General features: G+C 42.5%; 2 protein-coding genes across 3 annotated transcripts; one reads left to right on the forward strand and one right to left on the reverse strand.

Moving 5' to 3' along the window:
* The first annotated feature begins 958 nt into the window (after positions 1-958).
* Positions 959-15,300, forward strand: LOC120064370 (transmembrane protein 50B-like). The gene is made up of 7 exons (XM_039014908.1): positions 959-1,391; positions 2,055-2,347; positions 8,458-8,567; positions 8,657-8,724; positions 10,384-10,476; positions 11,868-11,925; positions 12,333-15,300. Exons 2-7 carry the CDS (start codon positions 2,249-2,251, stop codon positions 12,376-12,378), a joined length of 474 nt encoding a protein of 157 aa, XP_038870836.1. The 5' UTR covers positions 959-1,391; positions 2,055-2,248; the 3' UTR covers positions 12,379-15,300.
* A 116-nt stretch (positions 15,301-15,416) lies between these two features.
* LOC120064369 lies at positions 15,417-21,776 on the reverse strand. 2 transcript variants are annotated; one of them, XM_039014907.1, is made up of 5 exons: positions 21,588-21,776; positions 19,182-19,333; positions 18,814-18,952; positions 18,528-18,682; positions 15,417-16,441 (listed from the first exon to the last, which is right to left on the reverse strand). In XM_039014907.1, exons 2-5 carry the CDS (start codon positions 19,272-19,274, stop codon positions 16,277-16,279), a joined length of 552 nt encoding a protein of 183 aa, XP_038870835.1. In that variant the 5' UTR covers positions 19,275-19,333; positions 21,588-21,776; the 3' UTR covers positions 15,417-16,276. The 2 variants fall into 2 exon arrangements, with proteins under 2 accessions (XP_038870835.1, XP_038870834.1); XM_039014906.1 differs by lacking the exon at positions 21,588-21,776 and adding an exon at positions 20,038-20,271.
* Between the last annotated feature and the right edge of the window lie 2,314 nt (positions 21,777-24,090).

Raw genomic sequence — 24,090 nt, forward strand, 5'->3', positions numbered from 1 at the left:
TACTGTACTGGAGTGTGGGCCAGAGACAGGGAGAAACTAAATCCTACCTGCCAGCCTCGTTTCTCTTAAAAAAGATAACACAATATCTAATGACGTTCTATTCAATATACTCTTTGAACTAATTTCCTGTATCCCCTTCTCCCTCATACTAAACTCATCCTCTCTCTTTCCTTCCAATAATGACCACACTGTATCAATAACATTTTCCCCCCTTTATTTAACTAGGCAAGTCAGTTAAGAACAAATTCTTATTTTCAATGACGGCCTAGTGGGTTAACTGCCTTGTTCAGGGGCAGAACGACAGATTTTTAACTTGTCAGCTCAGGGATTCAATCTTGCAACCTTTCGATTACTAGTCCAATTCTCTAACCACTAGGCTACCTGCAAACCCATGCTCTACTGTCTGTTTCTTGGCAATACTCACATTTTCCTGTTGGATGCTTTCCTATCACATGTAAAGTCTTATTCAACTGGCTGTGTCCCACCCTTAATCTTGTAAATATAGCCTCCTGTCTTCTGTCCCTTCCTGCCTTTCTCCCCTCCCCAAATTACCTCTGTACTTGAAATAAATGCCTGCCCTTAGTATCTCTATTCCACTGCTCCTGCCATTTCTCCACCATCACTATCCATATCATGCTTTTTGCCTCTGCCTTGCTCATTTAAGCTACTACATCAACATCCCCACTACTTAGTGCTTGTTGAGCCAGTACATCAACTGCTTCGTTCCCCTCCACTCCCACATGAGCTGGGACCCATGTAAATATGATCTGTATACCCATTTGTTTACTCCTGTTTGTAGCACCTCATAAAGCAGGTCTTGTCTGCTACGTGATATAAAGGACTGGAGACCCCTTAGCACTGCACATGAATCAGAGCAAATAACTACTCTTTCTGGCTTAACTTCCTCCACCCACTCACTGCAAGGCAGGCCAACAGTATGGCCGTCATCTCCGCCATATATACAGCCAGATGATCTGTAATACGTTTCCTGACTTTCACCCCACATTCCTGCGCTACAAATGCTGACCCAGTACTTGCTGTCTTTGGATATTTTGAACCGTCTGTGTATATGGCCACACAATCCTGATACACAGTATCCAGACGACTATTACAACAAATCAGCTGGCTCAACACCCTCCCTATCTTTCTGTAGTCTCTCAAATACTTCTAGATCTACAACTGGAGGAAGGAGTAGCCACGGTGGATTTACAGGAATAGCTACTGTGTCACAAGACACTCTACGTACACTTTTCTATAAGCGAAAATGGATTGGTCACTTTGCTGTGATTGCCTTACTTTGATTGGTTAGCACGCTTCCTTGATACAACGTAGCTCCATCCTCGTCGTTGTAGCACAGCTAGCTAAATGAAACTGAAAACATTGCCATTGAGGTGAGCAAAATTATATTTTCTACGAGTAATTTGGTTACATTCAAGACATGTATACGCACTTTTTGCCAGAAAGCGCCTGTTTGTTGGATAGGTGGACCAGAGCAGGGCACTGCATCAGTGCAAAAATAATAATAACTAACGTTATCTGATAACGTTAACGTAGTTAGCTAACAGTTAGATAGATAAATGAAACAAACCTTGTTAGCTTTTATTTTTTCTGTTAATTAAAATAATACACTATTTCACTGTTTTGCAGTTGAGTTCGCAATGTAAGATTTACGTGCTACTCATGGCTATCTTGACATTTGTAGGTTTAACTAGCTAGCTAAATAACGGTATCTAGATTAACTAACGTTAGTCTGTTGCTGTAAACAGCTAGCTAACTACCTAACTTTTGCTGGCACTTATTGTTGTCACATTGCCTATGCTCTTCCCACAGCCAATAGTATTTGCTAAATGGCTAGCTATGTACCCCAATGGATAAAACGGATTGGATAGGTAAACATTGTGTGGAAAGTTCCACCTAGAGTGCAATATGATTACCATATTGAAGCTGGCCAAGAAAGTTTCTAGACCTACCTCGATCAAGTGTAACGTTAGGGGCTTGATGTGAATATTGGAGTTTGATACAGAATCAATAATCCTACCTCCTTGTTTTTGTAGGAAACAAACTCGATTGATTGACAACCAATCCCAGAGAGTCAAGTGTACAGAACCAGCACAGCAGATTACTGCTTAACGTTCATCTGTGTCAGTGTCAACAGTCTGAGGCCTACCTACCTACCTACCTCTAAGGAACATTAGAGATTGACTGAGACAACAGTAAGGTTTGACCACAGGGGTCAGAAGGGCTGAAGATGGCTGGGTTCCTGGACAACTTCCGCATGCCAGAGTGTGAGTGCATCGACTGGGGAGAGAGGAGAAATACCCTTGCATCCATCGTCGCCGGAGTCCTGGTGAGTGCCGGGGCATGGAAGTGTGTGTGTGACGACACATGTCCTGGCAATAGAACAACAAAACTCAATAGTGGGAGATTCCAGCGATTTATGGACATTAAATTTACATGCAAAATCACAACTTAAATGTCTCACAGAATGAACAAACAAAATATAAATGAAACTTTTGTCTGCCTATAGTGCCTCTTGTAAATATTGACATGTTGGAGAAAAATAGCAAATAAGAAGCATTATTGATGTTACATAAAATGGACATACTGACGTTACAAAAAATACTTTGCGTGAGCCACATCAGTTAGCATTATTTGAATGAACATCCCACATTACTGTGGCAATCCGTCATCAATTAATAGAAAATGTCTAAATACCATGGAAATTATTGCATCACAATACCAGGAAGCCATTGCGAGTGTACACATGAGTTTACCAGTCAATTGCTAGGGTTAGGAGCTTCCAAGCCCATTCTATTCATTTCTAATTCTATGGTCCCAGGCCTGTCCTGGGAATGGGATCAGGGAGGGTAACCAAACCTAGCCTGGGAGGAGATTGTGGGGGAATTGAGGAGGGTGATGCGGAGGGCAGTGTGGCTGATGAAGATCCAAACTCTCAGCATATGAGGGCTGATGATGTGAAGAGTACATGGTGTGTACTGCATCATGTGGTGCACTACCCTCAACAGTGTTTTGCCAGACCCTAGGGTAGTAGTCGGTACTGTATAGCTGAATTGAGGTGGGCCTGGTAGAGCTGTGCTGTGATGGGCTAGGTCTAGATGTGCTGTGCTGAGGTGGGCCTGGTCTGGTTGTGCTGTGCTTAGGCAGGCCTGGTCTGGTAACATGGGAAGGAGTTTGTAAGGGGATTTGAAGAGGGTGGTGTGGAGGGCAGTGTGGCCGGCGGAGGCCCCAAACTCTGTGTGGGGCCTCTGACTGCGTACGGCTTGGGCATAGCTCAGTGTATCTGCATGCAGTTCCTGGGAGATAAGTGGTAAAAGGTGGTGTGGTGGGCAGTATTGCTGGCTGTTCTCCAGTCTCTGTGAGGTGGCACTGGATGCAGGTCTAAACGTGCATCTGATTTGTCTCAGGGAGTTGGTTGCTGGTCTGCTGCTCCTGTGGGGTGAGGTGGACTGGCCACCCAGAGCAACATCCTGGCGAAGGTGGGGACTGTCTCTTTGAGCAAATGTACATTATCATACAGGCAGTCCAAAATACGGGTGGGAAGTTGGGCCAATTTTACATTTGGTCGTTTAGCACAGTCCCAGGAGAAGCTGGCATTTATCCTCTAGATGGTGGCAGGTTGAAAATCTCTCCTTCGGAGCAGGGTGGATATTACAATCATCACATCAGGGAAGGTGGTAGAGGCCTGCTCCAACACCCTCCCAAGTGATGTGGCCACCATCTCCTGTTGATCATGCAGGTCATTGGTTCCAGTATGTACAATGATAAGGCTCGGTGAACCAAGCTGGGCCACGGTCAGGAGCTCCATGGCTCTCTCAGATGTGATCCATCATCAAAACAATGTCAGGCTTATTCTCAAGCCTGTGGAGGATGGCAGGAGTAGGAGCAATCACAGGCCGTGAGACTGGGGTGGAGGGGGTCAGCTGAGTTGGTGGATTGGTTGGATGGTTTGGTTGGTTGATGGGTCCTTGTTCAACAGTTTACTGGGTCCTAGGTTTATACTGGAATTAAGGAGTTGGTGGTGGTGGCTGACCAATTCCTGCCTTGGATCTTGTAGCTCCTTCTGCAGGTTCCTGGTGATGTCTTATATTGACAGTGGTGGACAGTTCCTCTCATACTCTGCGCACTTCCATCCTGAGGTACTGGTTGTCCTCCTCAACGCACCTGATAGCATACTGCAATTCCCGGATTTCATCCAGATGCTGACGCACCAGGCTGAGCTTCTCCACTCTGAGATGCTGTGATACTGCAGGTTTCACATGTGACAGTGGCAGGCTGTCTGCGGTGGAAGAGAGATCGATGCATACTCAGGTATCTTTTACAGGGAATCGCCCTAGTACAGAAATAAACTAGCACGTCCAGGCAAAGCCTATGAGATGAAATCTGCCACCAAAAAGTGAAAGAAGATGTGAGAATCATGTCACAGAGCAATCAAAACAGAGTTACATTGATTGGAGAGAGAGTGTCGTCACACAGCTAGCATTCTCTTGGTGCTTGTTTTCATCTCAATTATCAGAAGTGTGTAGGAAATGGCCTCCTAATGCAGCATTGTTCTTTTTCCTGCCTTTTGTCATTTGGTTGGCGGTGGACAATTCACCCCAGAGTGCCAGAGATGAGCTACTCATTCGAAAACACCTTCAGGCAATTGCAAATTATTTGCAAAAAAACCCTGTTTTTTTCAACGTTTTCTCAGTATGGGCTCAATTTCATTTGCTGCTTTCACTTCCATTGGAGGCTAAATATTAGTGATGGAGAATAAAATGGATAGTTCCATATCACAATATTAATTTTTGACAATGTTATATCTATTTGACTCCCAAGTATCAATTTCAAAAAAGTGTGTATATATATACACTGCTCAAAAAAATAAAGGGAACACTTAAACAACACAATGTAACTCCAAGTCAATCACACTTCTGTGAAATCAAACTGTCCACTTAGGAAGCAACACTGATTGACAATAAATTTCACATGCTGTTGTGCAAATGGAATAGACAAAAGGTGGAAATTATAGGCAATTAGCAAGACACCCCCAAAAAAGAAGTGATTCTGCAGGTGAAGACCACAGACCACTTCTCAGTTCCTGTGCTTCCTGGCTGATGTTTTGGTCACTTTTGAATGCTGGCGGTGCTCTCACTCTAGTGGTAGCATGAGACGGAGTCTACAACCCACACAAGTGGCTCAGGTAGTGCAGTTCATCCAGGATGGCACATCAATGCGAGCTGTGGCAAAAAGGTTTGCTGTGTCTGTCAGCGTAGTGTCCAGAGCATGGAGGCGCTACCAGGAGACAGGCCAGTACATCAGGAGACGTGGAGGAGGCCGTAGGAGGGCAACAACCCAGCAGCAGGACCGCTACCTCCGCCTTTGTGCAAGGAGGTGCACTGCCAGAGCCCTGCAAAATGACCTCCAGCAGGCAAAAGTAACAGTTAGTATCTGATGTGGCCACCAGCTGCATTAAGTACTGCAGTGCATCTCCTCCTCATGGACTGCACTAGATTTGCCAGTTCTTGCTGTGAGATGTTACCCCACTCTTCCACCAAGGCACCTGCAAGTTCCCGGACATTTCTGGGGGGAATGGCCCTAGCCCTCACCCTTCGATCCAACAGGTCCCAGACGTGCTCAATGGGATTGAGATCTGGGCTCTTCGCTGGCCATGGTAGAACACTGACATTCCTGTCTTGCAGGAAATTACACACAGAATGAGCAGTATGGCTGGTGGCATTGTCATGCTGGAGGGTTTTGTCAGGATGAGCCTGCAGGAAGGGTCCACTTGAGGGAGGAGGATGTCTTCCCTGTAACGCACAGCGTTGAGATTGGCTGCAATGACAACAAGCTCAGTCTGATGATGCTGTGATACACCGCCCCAGACCATGACGGACCCTCCACCTCCAAATCGATGTTGTTACACGTGGTCTGCTCTGCGAGGACGATCAACTGTCTGTCCTGTCTCCCTGTAGCGCTGTCTTAGGCGTCTCACAGTACGGACATTGCAATTTATTGCCCTGGCCACATCTGCAGTCCTCATGCCTCCTTGCAGCATGCTAAAGGCACGTTCACACAGATGAGCAGGGACCCTGGGCATTTTTCTTTTGGTGTTTTGTCAGTCAGTAGAAAGGCCTTTTTAGTGTCCTAAGTTTTCATAACTGTGACCTTAATTGCCTACCGTCTGTAAGCTGTTAGTGTCTTAACGACCGTTCCACAGGTGCATGTTCATGAATTGTTTATGGTTCATTGAACAAGCATAGGAAACAGTGATCAAACCCTTTACAATGAAGATCTGTGAAGTTATTTGGATTTCTACGAATTGTCTTTGAAAGACAGGGTCCTGAAAAAGGGACATTTCTTTTTTTGCTGAGTTTATGTGTGTGTGTGTGTGAGCAATATGTTTGGAATATTAAATTGCAATCAAATTGCAGTATCGAATCGCAATACATATCATATCGGCACCTAAGTATAATATCGTGATATTATTGCATCGTGCTCTTTGCTGCGGGGGTCCAGCGACATTCTACTCCAAAATACATAAAAATGTAATTATGTTGACACCGTCTGAAATATAACGAATGTGCGCCACTGCACTGTAGGGAGATGATGAGGAGCAGGTGGTGGCTCTCTTTTGCACCACTGCTCGCTCTGTTTGCTACAAATAACTTGTCACTCTGATCTTAAAGCTATAGTGTGAGATGTTAGCAATTAAGCACTTTTTCTACTTACCCAGAGTCAGATGAACACATGGGTACATAATCTTATGTCTCTGCGTGAAGGTTGAAGGTAGTTTTGTGAGCCATTGCTAACTAGCGTTAGCGCAATGTCTACATGCTAGCTGTTCCCATAGACTTCCAGTCATTGCGCTAACGCTAATAACGTCCTTCAAAACGGCATGCAGAGACATGAACTCATGGATACCACTTTTATTTGACTAAATGGTAAATGGAACAAGGGCTTAAATCTCACACTATTCCTTTAAAAGTGAGTCTCGGCAGAAATATTTGGAATAAATATAAATTATATATTTTTTGGGAGTGACGGCAACGATTTAGCAGTGGTGGTCCACCGCTTCTAAATTAATATGGGGAAATACTGAGATCTGTTGGAGACACACACACTAACACAGACAGTAACTAGACAACTCTGTCAACCATGGGACAGCACATTGAGAGCTGTGTTGTATTTACATAATGCTATGTGTCTAGGCACAGCAAGGCAGCATTGTCCCCAGGCAGCAGTTCTTGAATAAAGAATGAGGAAGAAACTGAAATAATATCTGTTCTGTTTTCATTCAAATGCTGTTTGCCACAGCAGGATGATAGACAACTTTATTCCAGTGAACATTTAGTGAGAAACATCAAACCCTTCAAGACAAAGCTGACAGTACAGAATGTTTCTCTCTCTGCCTTGGCACACTTTTTTGGGGCAGTGTTAATGAATGTGTTTTCTTTGTACTTTGATACAGCCTAAGTTGTTAGACTTCAATTGAATAACTGAACAGTGCATACTACAAACCTGCATTATTTAGTTGTACCCTTCTCCCTCTAAACTAACTCTGTTTCTCAATTCAATTCAATTCAATTGACTTTATTGACATGGCAAGTTCATTATTACTTACATTGTCAAAGTATACATATCGAAAAATAAAAATCAAATATATATGTATATATATACAAAATATATATATATTTATATATAAATAAATGGTGGGACCAACAGTAATAATACTAGTAGTAGTGGACATGGGATCACCATTAACAACAACTACAACAACAATATTAATCAGAACAATACATTAAATCAATGGTAGTAGACCAGTGTCAACATGACTTGAGAAGACATATAACCTGGTATGAAAGACAAAACAAAACTAAGCTAAATGGGATTTTTCACTGGCTGTCCCTCAGGTTATGGCAGGAGGACACATATTTGGCTGCCAAAACTGCACATTTTGGCTTTTCACCCAATAAATATTTGATTTTTTCTTCATCTTTTATAGTTTCAAATTCTTTGTATTGAGTTATAATTTTGGGAAAGAAATATGCTCTTAGGTCTGAGTATTTGTCACAGTGTAGTAGGAAATGCACCTCTGTCTCTACCTCTCCCCTGGAGCAGAGTGAGCACAGCCTGTCCTCTCTGGGCAGCCAGGTTTGTCTGTGACGACCGGTCTCTATAGCCAGACGGTGCTCACTGAGTCTGTACCTGTTTCTCTCTCACTGTCTCTCTCTTTTGCTGTGTCTCGGTCTCTCTCTCTCTCTCTCTCTCTCTGTGTGTGTCTCTCTCTCTCTCTCTGTGTCTCTCTCTGTCTCTCTCTCTGTGTATGTCTCGCTCTCTCTCTCTGTCTCTGTCTCTCTGTCTCTCTCTCTTTCTCTGTCTCTCTCTCTCCGTGTCTCTTTCTGTGTGTGTCTCTCTCTCTCTCTCTGTGTGTGTGTGTCTCTCTCTTTCTTTCAGTTCTTCACTGGTTGGTGGATCGTGATTGATGCAGCCGTGTCCTACACAACCCAGGAGATGAACCCTGCCTTCCACTCGTGTGGAGTCTTCGCCACTATAGCCTTCTTCATGTGAGACACAAACACACACGCAGACAGACAGACAGACAGTAAGTATTAGTACAAGCACCCACACAGTGTGTTTTTGTGTGTTTTTCCAGGATCAATGCAGTGTCTAATGGCCAGGTGCGAGGTGATGCCTATGGAGAGGGCTGCTTCGGAAGGACCGGTTGGTTTGGCTTGAGATACAAATCTATTAGAGGTCGACCGATTATGATTTTTCAACGCCGATACCGATTATTGGAGGACCAAAAAAAGCAGATTCCGATTTTTATATATATATTTGTAATAATGACTATTACAACAATACTGAATGAACACTTATTTAAACTTAATATAATACATCAATAAAATCAATTTAGTCTCAAATAAATAATGAAACATGTTCAATTTGGTTTAAATAATGCAAAAATAAAGTGTTGGAGAAGAAAGTAAAAGTGCAATATGTGCCATGTAAAAAAGCTAACGTTTAAGTTCCTTGCTCAGAACATGAGAACATATGAAAGCTGGTGGTTCCTTTTAACATGAGTCTTCAATATTCCCAGGTAAGACGTTTAGGTTGTAGTTATAGGACTATTTCTCTCTATACCATTTGTATTTCATATACCTTTGACTATTGGATGTTCTAATAGGTACTTTAGTATTGCCAGCCTAATCTCGGTAGTTGATAGGCTTGAAGTCATAAACAGCGCGATGCTTGAAGCACCGTGAAGAGCTGCTGGCAAATGCAGTAAAGTGCTGTTTGAATGAATGCTTACGAGACTGCTGCTGCCTACCACCGCTCAGTCAGACTGCTCTATCAAATCATAGACTTAATTATAATATAATAACACACAGAAATACGAGCCTTAGGTCATTAATATGGTCAAATCCGGAAACTATCATTTCGAAAACAAAACGTTTATTCTTTCAATGAAATACGGAACCGTTACGTATTTTATCTAACGGGTGGCATCCCTAAGTCTAAATATTGCTGTTACATTGCACAACCTTCAATGTTATGTCATAATTATGTAAAATTCTGGCAAATTAATTACGGTCTTTGTTAGGAAGAAATGGTCTTCACACAGTTCGCAACGAGCCAGGTGGCCCAAACTGCTGCATATACCCTGACTCTGCTTGCACAGAACGCAAGAGAAGTGACACAATTTTCCTAGTTAAAAGAAATTCATGTTAGTAGCCAATATTATCTAAATAATGCAGGTTTAAAAATATATACTTGTGTATTGATTTTAAGAAAGGCATTGATGTTTATGGTTAGGTACACATTGGTGCAACGACAGTGCTTTTTTCGCGAATGTGCTTGTTAAATCACCCGTTTGGCGAAGTAGGCTGTGATTCAATGATAAATTAACAGGCACCGCATCGATTATATGCAACGTAGGACAAGCTAGATAACTACACATGTTGATGATATTACTAGTTTAACTAGTGATTATGTTAAGAGTGATTGTTTTTTATAAGATACGTTTAATGCTAGCTAGTACCTTACCTTGGCTCCTTGCTGCACTCGCATAACAGGTAGTCAGCCTGCCACGCAGTCTCCTCGTGGAGTGCAATGTAATCGGCCATAATCGGTGTCCAAAAATGCAGATTAACGATTGTTATGAAAACTTGAAATCGGCCCTAATTAATCGGCCATTCCGATTTATCGGTCGACCTCTAATATCTATGGCTACATATGTCAAGAATGTTACTGTGTGTTTATGTCTACGTTTTAGGGATGATACTTGGCTGATAGCCGATACTACTTTTCCTTGTGAGAGATAAAAGGCAGTTGTATATTTATCATGTTGAGTGGAGGCTTTCCTTGCGGCTGTCTCTGCAGGAGCTCGTCTTTGGCTGTTCATCGGTTTCTTGATGATGTTCGGCTCCCTCATCGCTTCCATCTGGATCCTGTTTGGAGGATATGTGGTTCCCAGTGAGTCATGTTACTTTCTCTCTCCCGCTCTTTCTTCTGGGTTTTCTATCTCTCTTTTACAAAGCCCCTAAAAGTCCAGCTGGAATGACCTTTCTCCCTTTTCCTGACTTGTGTGTGTCCAGAGAGGTGTAATTACTGGTTGGTTGGCCACAGTGCTGCTAACTCTCTAATTGCTGGTAGCGATGAGTCTTCCCCTGTATCTGATGCACTGATACACACAACACAACCTCATCATCCTGCCACATATAGTGAGATAGAGCTGAAACCCATTTGCCCACATTCACTCTGGATGGTTGGTTTCAATCACCATGACACTAACTCCTCTTTTACAGTCTCTCCCTTGTGCTCGGCAGTCCCCCACTTCTTCTTCTCCCTCAGTATTCCACGTTAGCAACCACCGCCACCATATTTCCTGACTTCATCCTTTTCAGTCATTATTTCTGGTCACAGTCTTACACCTGAACAGTACAACCCTTCATTATCTCTCCTGTTCACCCTGTTGGGACTGACTACAGAATAGAAAAGTCTCTCTCTCTGTTATTAATTCAGATGGTGGAGGTAGTGGTATGGTAGTATAGTCTATATTTAGAGCTCATTACCTCCGTATTCCATATTGCTTTTCGTCAGGTTGGAGGAGGCTGAGATCCTCCCCTGCTCTTGATTAAATGGTTTGACTAGGAAGGTATTATCTTTTTTTTAATTCATTTTTAAAAATACATTTTAACCCCCTTTTCTCCCCAATTTTCGTGGTATCCAATCGCTAGTAATTACTATCTTGTCTCATCGCTACAACTCCCGTACGGGCTCGGGAGAGACGAAGGTCGAGAGCCATGCGTCCTCCGAAGCACAACCCAACCAAGCCGCACTGCTTCTTAACACAGCGCGCCTCCAACCCGGAAGCCAGCCGCACCAATGTGTCGGAGGAAACACCGTGCACCTGGCCCCCTCGGAGTGCGCCCGGCCCGCCACAGGAGTCGCTGGAGCGCGATGAGACAAGGATATCCCTACCGGCCAAACCCTCCCTAACCCGGACGACGCTAGGCCAATTGTGCGTCGCCCCACGGACCTCCCGGTCGCGGCCGGCTGCGACAGAGCCTGGGCGCGAACCCAGAGACTCTGGTGGCGCAGCTTGCGCTGCGATGCAGTGCCCTAGACCACTGCGCCACCCGGGAGGCCCATCTTTTGAAGAATCCAAATAATATTTTCCGGTAAGCCATGTGTATTTTTCTATCAGCCTGGGGTTGAAATGGGTTTCAGTAGTTGGTCTTTATGTGCTGTCCAGCTCTCTTATTTTTTTGCCAACGTCTTTCATTTTTCTAATGTTCCTGCTGTGACGTGTTTTTATACTAATGGCCTTTTTCTCTCTCCCCCCTCCCCCTTTTTCTTTGTAGAGAAAGACGTGTATCCAGGACTGGCAGTGTTCTTTCAGAATGCTCTGATATTTTTCAGGTAAGTAAAGACGTTGATAAAAGTGTAGTTTGATGGACCTTGTCTGGTGTTACGTATCACTCTATTGTCAGACAAGAAGAAACCAGGAAATGAGAGTAACTAAGTGCCCTTTCATCAGGATGCAGTTTTTTGGGCCAGATCAGTAATATATGCCATTTAGCAGACGTTTTTATCCAAATCGACTTTTAGTCATGTTCATACATTTTTTACGTATGGGTGGTCCTGGGAATCAAACCCACTATCCTGGCGTTGCAAGAGCCATGCTCTACCAACTGATCTACAGTGGACCACAAAAATGATTGTCCAAAACTATCATTCCACGATTACTGCAGGTATATTATGGACACTTTGAAAGTACAATCTGAAAAGCTTACGTGTTGCTCTCTTTTTGTTTTGTTTTTTTATAGCACGCTGGTCTACAAGTTTGGACGAACCGAGGATTTGTGGGCTTAGAGCTCTCTGCATAGTACATCCCTAACCCGAACACACACACACACACACACACACACACACACACACACACACACACACACACACACACACACACACACACACACACTCACTCGCTGGGGTACTATCGTTGTTTTTACCAGAGTCAAGGCCAACTGACTAATACCACTCAGCTCTCATCTACAATGTTCAATATAGTAGCATATGTATTACCATTATACGCCTACCTATGAACATTGGAGTAATGTACTGTGTCAAACTAGCCTCTGCCGAGTATAGGCTATTTTTTTTCTCCGCTTATCTTTCATGTAGTCTTGATTAGAGGAATTATAATGTCTTAGATTGGCATTCCTTAGAGGTACCCTTCCATAACTGGGCCCTGAAGTTCAGCCATATTCACATACTGGACTTTAGATTTATGCTTTTGACTAAAACAGTTTTACAGTGTCATAACGCTGTATGTTGATAGACGTGGGAAAATTCACACTTTGTCAAATGTAATCATGACATTGATTTCATATTTATCACCCCCATATTCCAGAGCACCTCCTGAAGTATTATTGTTTTACCCTCAAGTGATTTACCATCTCCCAAAGATTGTTTATTTATGTAAATACATATATTGTAAGAGCTAGAGGCCTTCACGTGTCCAAAAAGTTGGACCTGGGGATTTTCTACCCGGACCCGATATGCATATTTTATTTTTTTTAATATAGAGACCTGTTCCGTATAGACCTGGTCAGATCCAGATCCAGTGCTGTGTGTTCGTGGCTACTGTGAGTGAGCGAGTGATGACGTGGAGGAGTGAGAGAGAGACAACAGACCGCAACCAACCAAGCCGTCTCGCTCTATAGTAGACTAATAGCTGGTATATATAGGTTATTTATCATCAAATATGACTACGTAGTACCTGTCTTGACTGCATCAAACCGCTATCCAGCTAGCTAAGCTAATTGAGGCTGCATGCCCTTTCTCGTCCTAAACAGTTAAACTACAACTCCATTCAGAATATTAAGTAGCAGCCTACCTGTTGATTCTAGGTCATTGTAGCTATCCTTCACCTTTTAATTCCGTCATTTTAATTCCATCTTCCATTGATTTAGATATCTCCTAACCTTTGCCACACGGAGGCTCTATGACTGTAGCCTATTGCTGCATTGATGACTTATGATTGGCCAACAACAACAAGCTTCACGCTCCAATATTATGAAAAGCCAGAGCAGCAGCACAATTTCTCGTTTTCTCTCTCTCCTGCAGCAGTCGCGTACGGATCGGTCACTTAAAATTGACACATACCCATGACCATTAGATCCGACTAAGACCTGTGATATTTAGAATTCTTGATGGTCCCGGGATCGGGTGTCTGGTATTCGGGTACAGGTAATAAGAGCACATGTTATCACTGGGAACAATTTTTTTTGATTGATCTGCTCTAAATTCTATTTTAGCAAGTTGTTATCTATCACTTTTATCACATGCACTGGATTATATCAAAGCGTTTATGGGAAGCCATATATATTTTAAGCAAAGCGTTTATGGGAAATTTGTCTGCTTCAAACTACGATCAGTTCCTGTTTGTTTTAAATGGGGTAGCTGTCGTTCTGTCTCAGGATTCGTCATTTTTGAAGTCTGTTTTTTTTAGAGGTCCGAAGCATTTTTTCTATCGTCGTTCCTTTCAGAAAGTGACAAGTATCTTTATATGAACAAAGGTAATCTTTTAACGGTCGTCGTTATCATAGCAAAGTTCCCCTCGCCCATTTAAACAATGTTTCTGTATTCTACAAATCGAATTCTCATCCAAAATAGCACTAGTTTAGGTACAGTGAGATCCTGCATCTGAATCCCATACTATTACGTATACTACACTACTACCCCACAGATTGTGCTATAGCGGGCCTATCCTGCATCTTAAAAATGCTTAAGTAGATAAAAAAGGGTATGTGCATGATGTCAGTCACATTAGCAGTTTGCATCAGCCAGCCCAAAGCATGCTGGGACGTATCAGCTCCGTAATAACCATTTACGCCAATAGCTGAAGAAAAGGGTCAAGCATGTATGGTAGTAGACAGGTGGCTCCTTTTTCTAGTGTTGCTATCAACTACCTCATTCCCTTTGTGTGATAGCTGTTCCATTTAGCAGCAATGTGAGTCAGACTGCCCTGGTTCTCACCCTCCTTCACCTGTTAAAAAAAAATGACATGTCAATCTGAAGCACCAGGGCTGTGCTAGCTATGTATTTATTAGAAAGGGAACAAATTTGGAAGGCATTATTATAAGGATTTGGCGTCAGGTCAGTGTTGACCTAGAAGTGGATGAATATGGCTGATCGCGGTCCGTAAACTGGAGCTCGGTAGCTGGAGATAATGTTTTTGTCTGGTGGTGAGTAGCTGACCAGATACGGGCTGAAATAAACTTCCTCTAGCTGGAGGAAGTTGATTAAATAAAAAAACTCAGTCGCCAAAGTAGCTAAAATTAACAGAAGGAAATTTAGGTGTGAAATCCTAATGTAAAAATTATTTTTAAGTAGCATTGACAGATGCAGCGTGATTGGTTGGTTATTGACTTCCAAGAGAAGTAAACACAGATGACTTTTGACTTATCTGAATTTTTCATGTCGTCTGCTAAGCATCCAATGCTCATGACATGAATCTGTCGATCTGGATGTGAATGAGCTACAACCAGTGAATGAGAGGTCATTATGAAGTGTTTCAATGGGTTATATATGCTATTATACCCCCCCCCCCCCCCCAAAATAACCACTTTCAATTTGTTAAAAGGGGAAGTGTTACGGGGTACTGATTCATCAAGCGTTTTGTAGTAGTTCTCTGTCCTTGATCATTGACTTCCTCTGTTCAAATTTAACGACAGACGTGGAATAAATGGTCACGTAATCTGCTTCAATAAAAAAAAACATTTTAAATGTAAAGTTTGGATGTTTTATGTTATGTTGAATTGCATGTATGTTGATAAATGTGGTTGTGAGTTATTCTAGTCTACATTGCTTGTTCATGCTAGAAAACAGGAAGAGAAATTGAGGCAACATATCAAAATGGCTATGTTCATTTATTTAAACCCAGTATTAAATCATTTGTGGGTCAAAGCCCTGGCACTTTCACATCAACGTAGAATATTCATTTTTACAGTCAAACAAAAGTCAATGTAACACACACTTTTCCAATTTCACCTTGACTTTAACAGTTTCAGCATAAAGGAATACAAAAAAAGTTAATACGTTCAATCAATATAATGCTAGAGGTAAATTTTCATAAAGTGCAAGCATAGATAAGTCTCAAGAACTTGTTCTATGACTGTTTTCATTTTAATACAGCCCCTCACCCAACTTTTGACCATGTATACCTCAAAATGTAATTTCATTGATTAGTGAATTACAATATGTGCCTTAACCTTGCTACTAGTACTTGTCTAATATGTTCAGTAAAAAAACTGAAGAAATAGTGTGATATATATACACAGTTGAACATAGTAATCCCATTACTAAACAGCCAAAAATGTTAAATGAAAGTCCTGGCCCAAGGACACATGTCAAATGACTTTTTAATAAAGTGCTTCTGTCTTAAGCTGGATGACCTGATGACACATTATTATCAAATGAATCATTACTGGGTAGGTCTAATTAGTGAGCCATATGCACCTGTCTCTGTCCTCTGCAGCAGAGCATACTAACATGCCTAGAGAAGTTACCACATTCTTGTAAAATAGTTACCTTTTGATCAAACGCAATGTTTGCAGCTGATGCAAGCAGGGGCTTCGGAGTGTAAACAGTCAGATAGCGTCATTAGATGAACTGTAGTAGGCCTATCAAGTTCATCTAAAATCCCAGTGAGTGTGAAAGGCTCATGTCTTGTCTGAAGTCACAGGATCAATGGATCATTGGTAATGATCTAAAGGGCCAGAGGATGACTCCAGTTCAGTAGGCGAGCTAGTCCTGTTCTGTCAGACCGGTCCTCTTCACAGCAGACGATGGAGATGAGATCATGGCTTTCTTCACAGGCCCTGGTTGTTCTTGTGATGGACAGGCCCTGCTGGGGGAAGTACCCTGATAGGTACTGGAAAATGAACCAATCATGAAAGTTGTTAGCGTTTAGCCCAGGGGACGTAAGCTACTTTAAAGACTCAATCATGGACACTCACTGACAGTTGTGGCTGCTTCGTGTGATGTATTGTTGCCTCTCCCTTCTTGCCCTTTGTGCTGTTCTCTGTGCCCAATAATAATTGTACCATGTTTTGTGCTGCTACGATGTGTTGCTACCATGCTATGTTGTCTTTGGTCTCTCATGTAGTGTTGTGGTGTCTCTCTTGTCGTGATGTGTGTTTTCATATATATATTTTTTAAATCCTAGTCCCCATCCCTGCAAAGGCCTTTTGCCTTCTGGTAGGCTGTCTTTGTAAATAAGAATTTGTTCTTAACTGACTTGCCTAGTTAAATAAAATTAAAAAAAAATACTTGTACATCAAGGTGCCTCACACTACAGAAACAGGAGATGGGCTCCTGCCCTATGGGACATTCTGGCTCGGACAAGGTAACTTATTTTATTTAAGCAGGGGAGTTCCATTTAATAGGTGTCTCACACTAAATAATAGGTGTTAGAGGGGAATGAAAGAATATTGAGATATATAAACAGCAGAAAAAGTAACTTTCAGGACCCTGTCTTTTGAAGATAATTTGTAAAAATACAACAAACTTCACAGATCTTCATTGTAAACACTGTTGCTCCCATGCTTTTTCAATGAACCATAAACAATTAATCGACGGTCGTTAAGACACTAACAGCTTACAGACGGTAGGCAATTAAGGTCACAGTTATGAAAACTTAGGACACTAAAGAGGCCTTTCTACCTTCTGACAAAACACCAAAAGAAAGATGCCTATGGTCCCTGCTCATCTGTGTGAACATGCCTTAGGCATGCTGCAAGGAGGCATGAGGACTGCAGATGTGGCCAGGGCAATAAATTGCAATGTCTGTACTGTGAGATGCCTAAGACAGCGCTACAGGGAGACAGGACAGACAGCTGATCGTCCTCGCAGTGGCAGACCACGTGTAACAACACCTGCACAGGATCGGTACATCCGAACATCACACCTGAGGGACAGGTACAGGATGGCAACAACAACTGCCTGAGTTACACCAGGAACGCATAATCCCTCCATCAGTGCTCAGACTGTCCGCAATAGGCTGAGAGAGGCCGGACTGAGGGCTTGTAGGCCTGTTGTAAGGCAGGTCCTCACCAGACATACCGGCAACAACGTCACCTAAAGGTACAAAGCCGCCGTCGCTGGACCAGACAGGACTGGCAAAAAAGTGCTCTTCACTGACGAGTCGCGGTTTTGTCTCACCAGGGGTGAAGGTCGGATTCTCGTTTATCGTCGAAGGAATAAGCGTTACACAGAGGCCTGCACTCTGGAGCAGGATCGATTTGGAGGTGGTGGGTCCATAGTCTGGGGGCGGTGTGTCACAGCATCATCGGACTGAGCTTGTCATTGCAGGCAATCTCAATGCTGTGCGTTACAGGGAAAACATCCTCCTCATGTGGTGCCCTTCCTGCAGGCTCATCCTGACATGACCCTCCAGCATGACAATGCCACCAGCCATACTGCTCGTTATGTGCGGGATTTCCTGCAAGACAGGAATGTCAGTGTTCTGCCAGGGCCACCGAAGAGCCCGGATCTCAATCCCATTGAGCACGTCTGGGACCTGTTGGATCGGAGGGTGAGGGCTAGGGTAATTCTCCCCAGAAATGTTCGGGAACTTGCAGGTGCCTTGGTGGAAGAGTGGGGTAACATCTCACAGCAAGAACAGGCAAATCTGGTGCAGTCCATGAGGAGGAGATGCACTGCAGTACATAATGCTGGTGGCCACACCATATACTGACTGTTACTTTTGATTTGATCCCCCATTTGTTCAGGGACACATTAAATTTCTATTAGTCACATGTCTGTGGAACTTGTTCAGTTTATGTCTCAGTTGTTGAATCTTGTTTTGTTCATACAAATATTTACACATGTTAAGTTTGCTGAAAATAAACGCAGTTGACAGTGAGAGGACATTTATTTTTTTGCTGAGTTTACATATACCCTGATGACTAGATCCTGTTATCACATGAAACATTTTGTTTCACAGGACATAGACGTACCTCACGATAGTGGTCTGGTAGCTGTAGTGGGGGTCGAAGGAACTGTTTAATTTTCTCATGGTGCCTGTAGATGAACGCAAGGCCAACTACCAAGAATCCCAACAGGATGGTAAGGGTCACACTGATAGCCACAATCCTGGTATGCCTTGTCCTTTCTGTACAGGAAGATAAAGAAATAGCAAGAGAGAAAGCTGGCATAATTAGTTACTTGGTGAAGTGTTAACAGAGGATAAGATTATGCTAACGGCAAGTCAACTCGTACAAAGAAAAACTGGTTGAGCCTCACCTGACTCTGGGATGGATACACACTGTAGGGGGCTAGAGGTTCCCAAGGGGTTGTGGTAACAGACATAGCGGACCTGTACACAGTACCTCCCCCCAATCTCCAGACCTCGGAGGGTCTTAGGGGATTTGGAGACATACTCCTGGTAAAACAAGAGTAGAGAAAGGCACATCAACTCATCTCTGACCACACATATCACCTTACAGCAGTGGTTGTCACCAAACCTAGTCCTACAGAGATGCAGGGTGAGCAGGCTTTTTGTTCCAGCACTAAAATACCAGATATCCTGCCAAATAATTGCCAAGACCTTGGATGAATTAGGTGTTTCAGTGCTGCGTTGGATAAAAGGCCTGGCTACCCATGCTACTCACTTCGAGCTTCTCCCCCTCTCTACCGTAGTTGACCACGTAATGACAATGGTCCCCATGTTCATCCCAGAGACAGTTTTTCCCAATGTTGACCATCAGGAATCCTGCCTGGGGTTTTATCTGGACTACAGGGCTGCAGGAATCAGCTGGGTGGGCTAGAGAAAGAAGGGTGGTGAAAACATGATTATAAATACAGTTGATCAAGCTTTCTAACCAAACCACACTTCTTCCAGTGTGCTGGCCTTCTGATGTAGCAGAGAAAGCCTTGGACATGAAATAAAGCAGGTCAGCTCCAATTGTATCAAGTTTATCAGGAGTGAAGTGAACTGATCCGTTCCCATGGCTACAGGCTCAGATGGCTCCGGAGGTGCGGTTCCCTTCCCGGAACCCAGACACACACCATCTACCAAGAATCCACAACAGGATGGTAACGGATCAGTTGTTTGATAGACCCAACAGGACATTGTTTGATAGACCCACAGGCCTATGTTCATCAGTGCATGTGTCAGTGGTCACATGATCAGGAAAAGTGGCAGAACGTTCTGGGATATGTTCTGACTGAGCACACCACCTGTAATTCACCATCATTGCTAAAATGTGCCTTTAACACAATAAAAATTATCCCATCACCCAAAAACAGTGTTGCAGCCAGGTTGGTATTGTCTGCTACGTGAAGTCTAATACATTCAGGAATGTCTATCGGCATTTATAGCTAGTATAATAACATGTTCATGATTTTATGATAGATAAGGAAGTCATGGCATGCTTACTAGCTACTCACAAACACGAATAAGAGTAGCCTAGCCTTCAAATCGAAAATAAAGAGTGAGGAATAATCCAAGGGAGAAACATGTTTTACCTTGTTTGATGACTTGACAGAGAGTCCAAAACGACAAAACACATTTCAGACACAACATTTTACTCGATCAATGAGCTGTATGCGACGGCAACATAATCTTATACATCACTACATTGTGACTAGCATTATAGCGAAACCTACGTGCAATTGAGAAAAACTGTTCACGTCACTTCAACACAGCTACGACCGGGAAGCGGTGTTGCCAAGTCCAGGGAAACTCTAGCCCAATAACCCCGGAAAACCCGCCCACCAGGCCTGAAAAATACCCCCCAAAATAGTTTGGCAGCAAGAGCGGAGTTTCCTGAGTCATCCATGAAACCCTATTCCGTAACGTTATCGAGCTAATAAATAAGGAATGTCTACGCCATTTTTAAAGAAGTAAAATTCGGTTTTCCATCTAAATAATAATTATTGCAAGTTTAAGAATATTTCGCAAGAGAAAAGATAAATCGCCCTTATTAAACTCTCCAGATCATTTTCCATCAATGGATGTCGATGTAACTTGTTTTGACTGCTATGATTAAACAATAAGGCCCTAGGAGGTGTGGTATATGGACAATATACCACGGCTAAGGGCTGTTCTTTCAACATGTACTACAAACCCCTGTGGAGCCTTATTGCTATAAACTGGTTAACAATATAATTAGAATAGTAAAAAGTGATTCCCATGGTACACAGTCCACTATTCAACCATTTATTTTTACTGCTCTAATTACGTTGGTACGTTGGTAACCAGTTTATAATAGCAATAACGCATAATATATGTGGCTGTGGTATATAGGGCTGTGTCGTGCGTAAGAACAGCCCTTAGCTCTATATTGGCCATATACCACAACCCCTCGTGACTTATTGCTTATTAAATGAATAAAAAATTGTGCATCTGCATAACTATAGATAAATCCAACAGGAGTGTTTGAGTGATGAAAGTTGGACAGAGGATCTCAAAAAACAAATGTTAGGCTATTTCCTGGCAGTTGTGCCTTCATTGTGTGCCAGATCTTAAACTACAAACCATAATAAATGGCCTATTTTCGAGATTGACTTGTTATTTCAATAGGCATAGGCTACTGGCTAAAATTGCAATTAAACGTTGCCATGGTTTGCTGAGCTAGATGCAGGTAGCCTGTAGCCCCTGAAGGCCAACATCTAATTTCATGGAAAAGTCCAATATTAAACTGACATTAAATGTGGAGAATGATACCTTCGCGATAGAGCTGTGATCGTGATCACAATCGATAACTTCCTATTTAATTAACTAAACATGGCCATTAACAATTGCATAATAACACAAGGCTACAACAAAAAAATTGAGTTATAGGCAAGTTATTAAATTCGTTTGCCAGCTCCAGGTAGGCTACACAAGTGGCACAAATTGATTTGCAATGATTCCAGTGATATCGTCAATTCAGAATATGTATTGTACTGTATCAAATGGTAGGCTACAGTAGCCTACAATGGCATATAAATTAATAACCTACTTGATGGCTAACAGGTGCAAATGTAGCCTATCATTCTCCACATTTAATGTAATTTTCATTGTGAACTTTTACCTATAACAGAAGCACACGAGGGAGTTCCATACTTCCATAGCGCTCCAGACCCTAAAACTAGACCCTAGAACTGAACATGAGTAAAACACTTCGCTTGATACGGTTATCCATAAGAAAAGTAGACGTTTACATTAAACCACCTCTGAGCGAATTTCTCTAAAGAGATCTAGTGCGCCTAAAGTTATTTCCCAATGCCTTGTCGCAGTTATATCAGTTCTAGCGCGTTAATATGTTTTATGGAAAAAGGGTGTATCGACCAATCTAAACAGCCGACCAACAACTGGTCAAACGTTGTCACGCTGCGCGCGCGTGCTGTTCTGTCTCCATGACTCAGCTGCCACTGCTGCAGAACTCTCAACCAGTGCTCTCAACGCACACACCCCTCTGGCCCTCCCCAACATTCATTCACTCACTCATTCACTCACTCAGTAACAACCTGCTCACTGCCTAATAGTCGGCAGCAGATCAGTTAAATATATATATACTCTACCATTCAAAAGTTTGGGAACACTTAGAAATGTCCTTGTTTTCCATGAAAACATACATGAAATGAGTTGCAAAATGAATAGGAAATATAGTCAGGACGTTGACAAGGCTATAAATAATGATTTTGAATTGAAATAATAATTGTGTCCTTCAAACTTTGCTTTCGTCAAAGAAACCTCCATTTGCAGCAATTACAGCATTGCAGACTTTAGGCATTCTACTTGTCAATTTGTTGAGGTAATCTGAAGAGATTGCTTCCTGCTTCCTGAAGCACCTCCCACAAATTGGATTGGCTTGATGGGCACTTCTTACGGTCAAGCTGCTCCCACAACAGCTCAATAGGGTTGAGATCCGGTGACTGTGCTGGCTACTCCATTATAGAATACCAGCTGACTGTTTCTTCCCTAAATAGTTCTTGCATAGTTTGTAGCTGTGCTTTGGGTCATTGTCCTGTTGTAGGAGGAAATTGGCTCCAATTAAGCACCGTCCACAGGGTATGGCATGGCCTTGCAAAATGGAGAAGATAGCCTTCCTTCTTCAAGATCCCGTTTTCCCTGTACAAATCTCCCACTTTACCACCAACAAGGCACCCCCAGACCATCACATTGCCTCCACCATGCTTGACAGATGGTGTCAAGCACTCCTCCAGCATCTTTTCATTTTTTCTGCATATCACAAATGTTCTTCTTTGTGATCTGAACACCTCAAATTTATATTAGTCTGTCCATAACACTTTTTTCCAATCTTCCTCTGTGCAGTGTCTGTATTATTTTGCCCATCTTAATCTTTTCTTTTTATTGGCCAGTCTGAGATATGGCTTTTTGTTTGCAACTCTGTCTAGAAGGCCAGCATCCCGGAGTCCCCTCTTCACTGTTGACATTGAGACTGGTGTTTTGCGGGTACTATTTAATGAAGCTGCCAGTTGAGGACTTGTGAGGCATCTGTTTCTCAAACTAGACACTCTAATGTACTTAGTTGTGCCTAGTTGTGCACCGGGGCCTCCCACTCCTCTTTCTATTCTGGTTAGAGCCAGTTTGTGCTGTTCTGTGAAGGGAGTAGTACACAGCGTTGTACGAGATCTTCAGTATCTTGGCAATATCTCGCATGGAATAGCCTTCATTTCTCAGAACAAGAATAGACTGACGAGTTTCAGAAGAAAGTTCTTTGTTTCTGGCCATTTTGAGCCTGTAATCGATCCCACGAATGCTGATGCTCCAGATACTCAACTAGTCTAAAGAAGGCCAGTTTTATTGCTTCTTTAAGCAGGACTACAGTTTTCAAGTATGGGTAAATGCAAACTGAAGTGTCTGAAAGTGGGCGTGACAAGGGTTAACAATAAAATCCATCACTAATATGACTCCCACCAGAAAACAACAACAGACGATGTGACTTCTACATGACTTCTCTGCCAAGTGTTGGACATTACAAGCATCTACGCCTTATCTGAATCCTAAAGAAACCCACCGCTCTTCACAGACCTCTTTTTGTACACTTGACATTTCTGCCAATACAATGTACAAATTCTAGCTTGGCATGGCATCATGACAATAATGAAAGCCAGAAAGAAATAATGAAAGAGGCCTACTGTGCGATGTTTCTTGCATTTCCATGACTGATCAAAACTTGTTTTCTCATGGGTCTCTCTTGTCTCTATGTGGCAGACATAAAGTGAGAAAAATGTTTGGAACATCGAATCACTGTATCGAATCGCAATACATATAGATTCGTAATACATATCGTATCGGCACTTAAATATTGTGATATGTTATTGTGAGGTCCCTGGTGATTCTCAGAAGAATGTCTTGACTTCCCCCCACCTTTTCTTCTGGTTTGTCAAACTTTATTCCCACATACACATTTTTAGAAGCAACTGCTGTAAAAGATGGGCGCCGTTGTTGTTGTGTGTGTGGGGGGGCACATAGCCTAAATATTAAAATAAAGGTAATTTTGACATTAGTTAAGTCTACCCGTTTTTCATTTATTACAAATAATTATAATTACTGTTGTATATTTGGGC

This window comes from Salvelinus namaycush, chromosome 19 (assembly GCF_016432855.1).
Source record: "Salvelinus namaycush isolate Seneca chromosome 19, SaNama_1.0, whole genome shotgun sequence".
In the NCBI taxonomy this organism is placed as follows: domain Eukaryota; kingdom Metazoa; phylum Chordata; class Actinopteri; order Salmoniformes; family Salmonidae; genus Salvelinus; species Salvelinus namaycush.

Coding starts and splice junctions, on each gene's coding strand:
- LOC120064370 (XM_039014908.1), top strand. CDS start 2,249: ATGGCTGGGTTCCTGGACAACTTCCGCATGCCAGAGTGTGAGTGCATC. Junction 8,725..10,383: donor GGGCTGCTTCGGAAGGACCG/GTTGGTTTGGCT, acceptor CTGTCTCTGCAG/GAGCTCGTCTTTGGCTGTTC. Junction 10,477..11,867: donor TGGAGGATATGTGGTTCCCA/GTGAGTCATGTT, acceptor TTTTCTTTGTAG/AGAAAGACGTGTATCCAGGA.
- LOC120064369 (XM_039014906.1), bottom strand. CDS start 20,095: ATGTTGTGTCTGAAATGTGTTTTGTCGTTTTGGACTCTCTGTCAAGTC. Junction 19,334..20,037: donor CTGTCAAGTCATCAAACAAG/GTAAAACATGTT, acceptor TTCTTTCTCTAG/CCCACCCAGCTGATTCCTGC. Junction 18,683..18,813: donor TGTATCCATCCCAGAGTCAG/GTGAGGCTCAAC, acceptor CTTCCTGTACAG/AAAGGACAAGGCATACCAGG.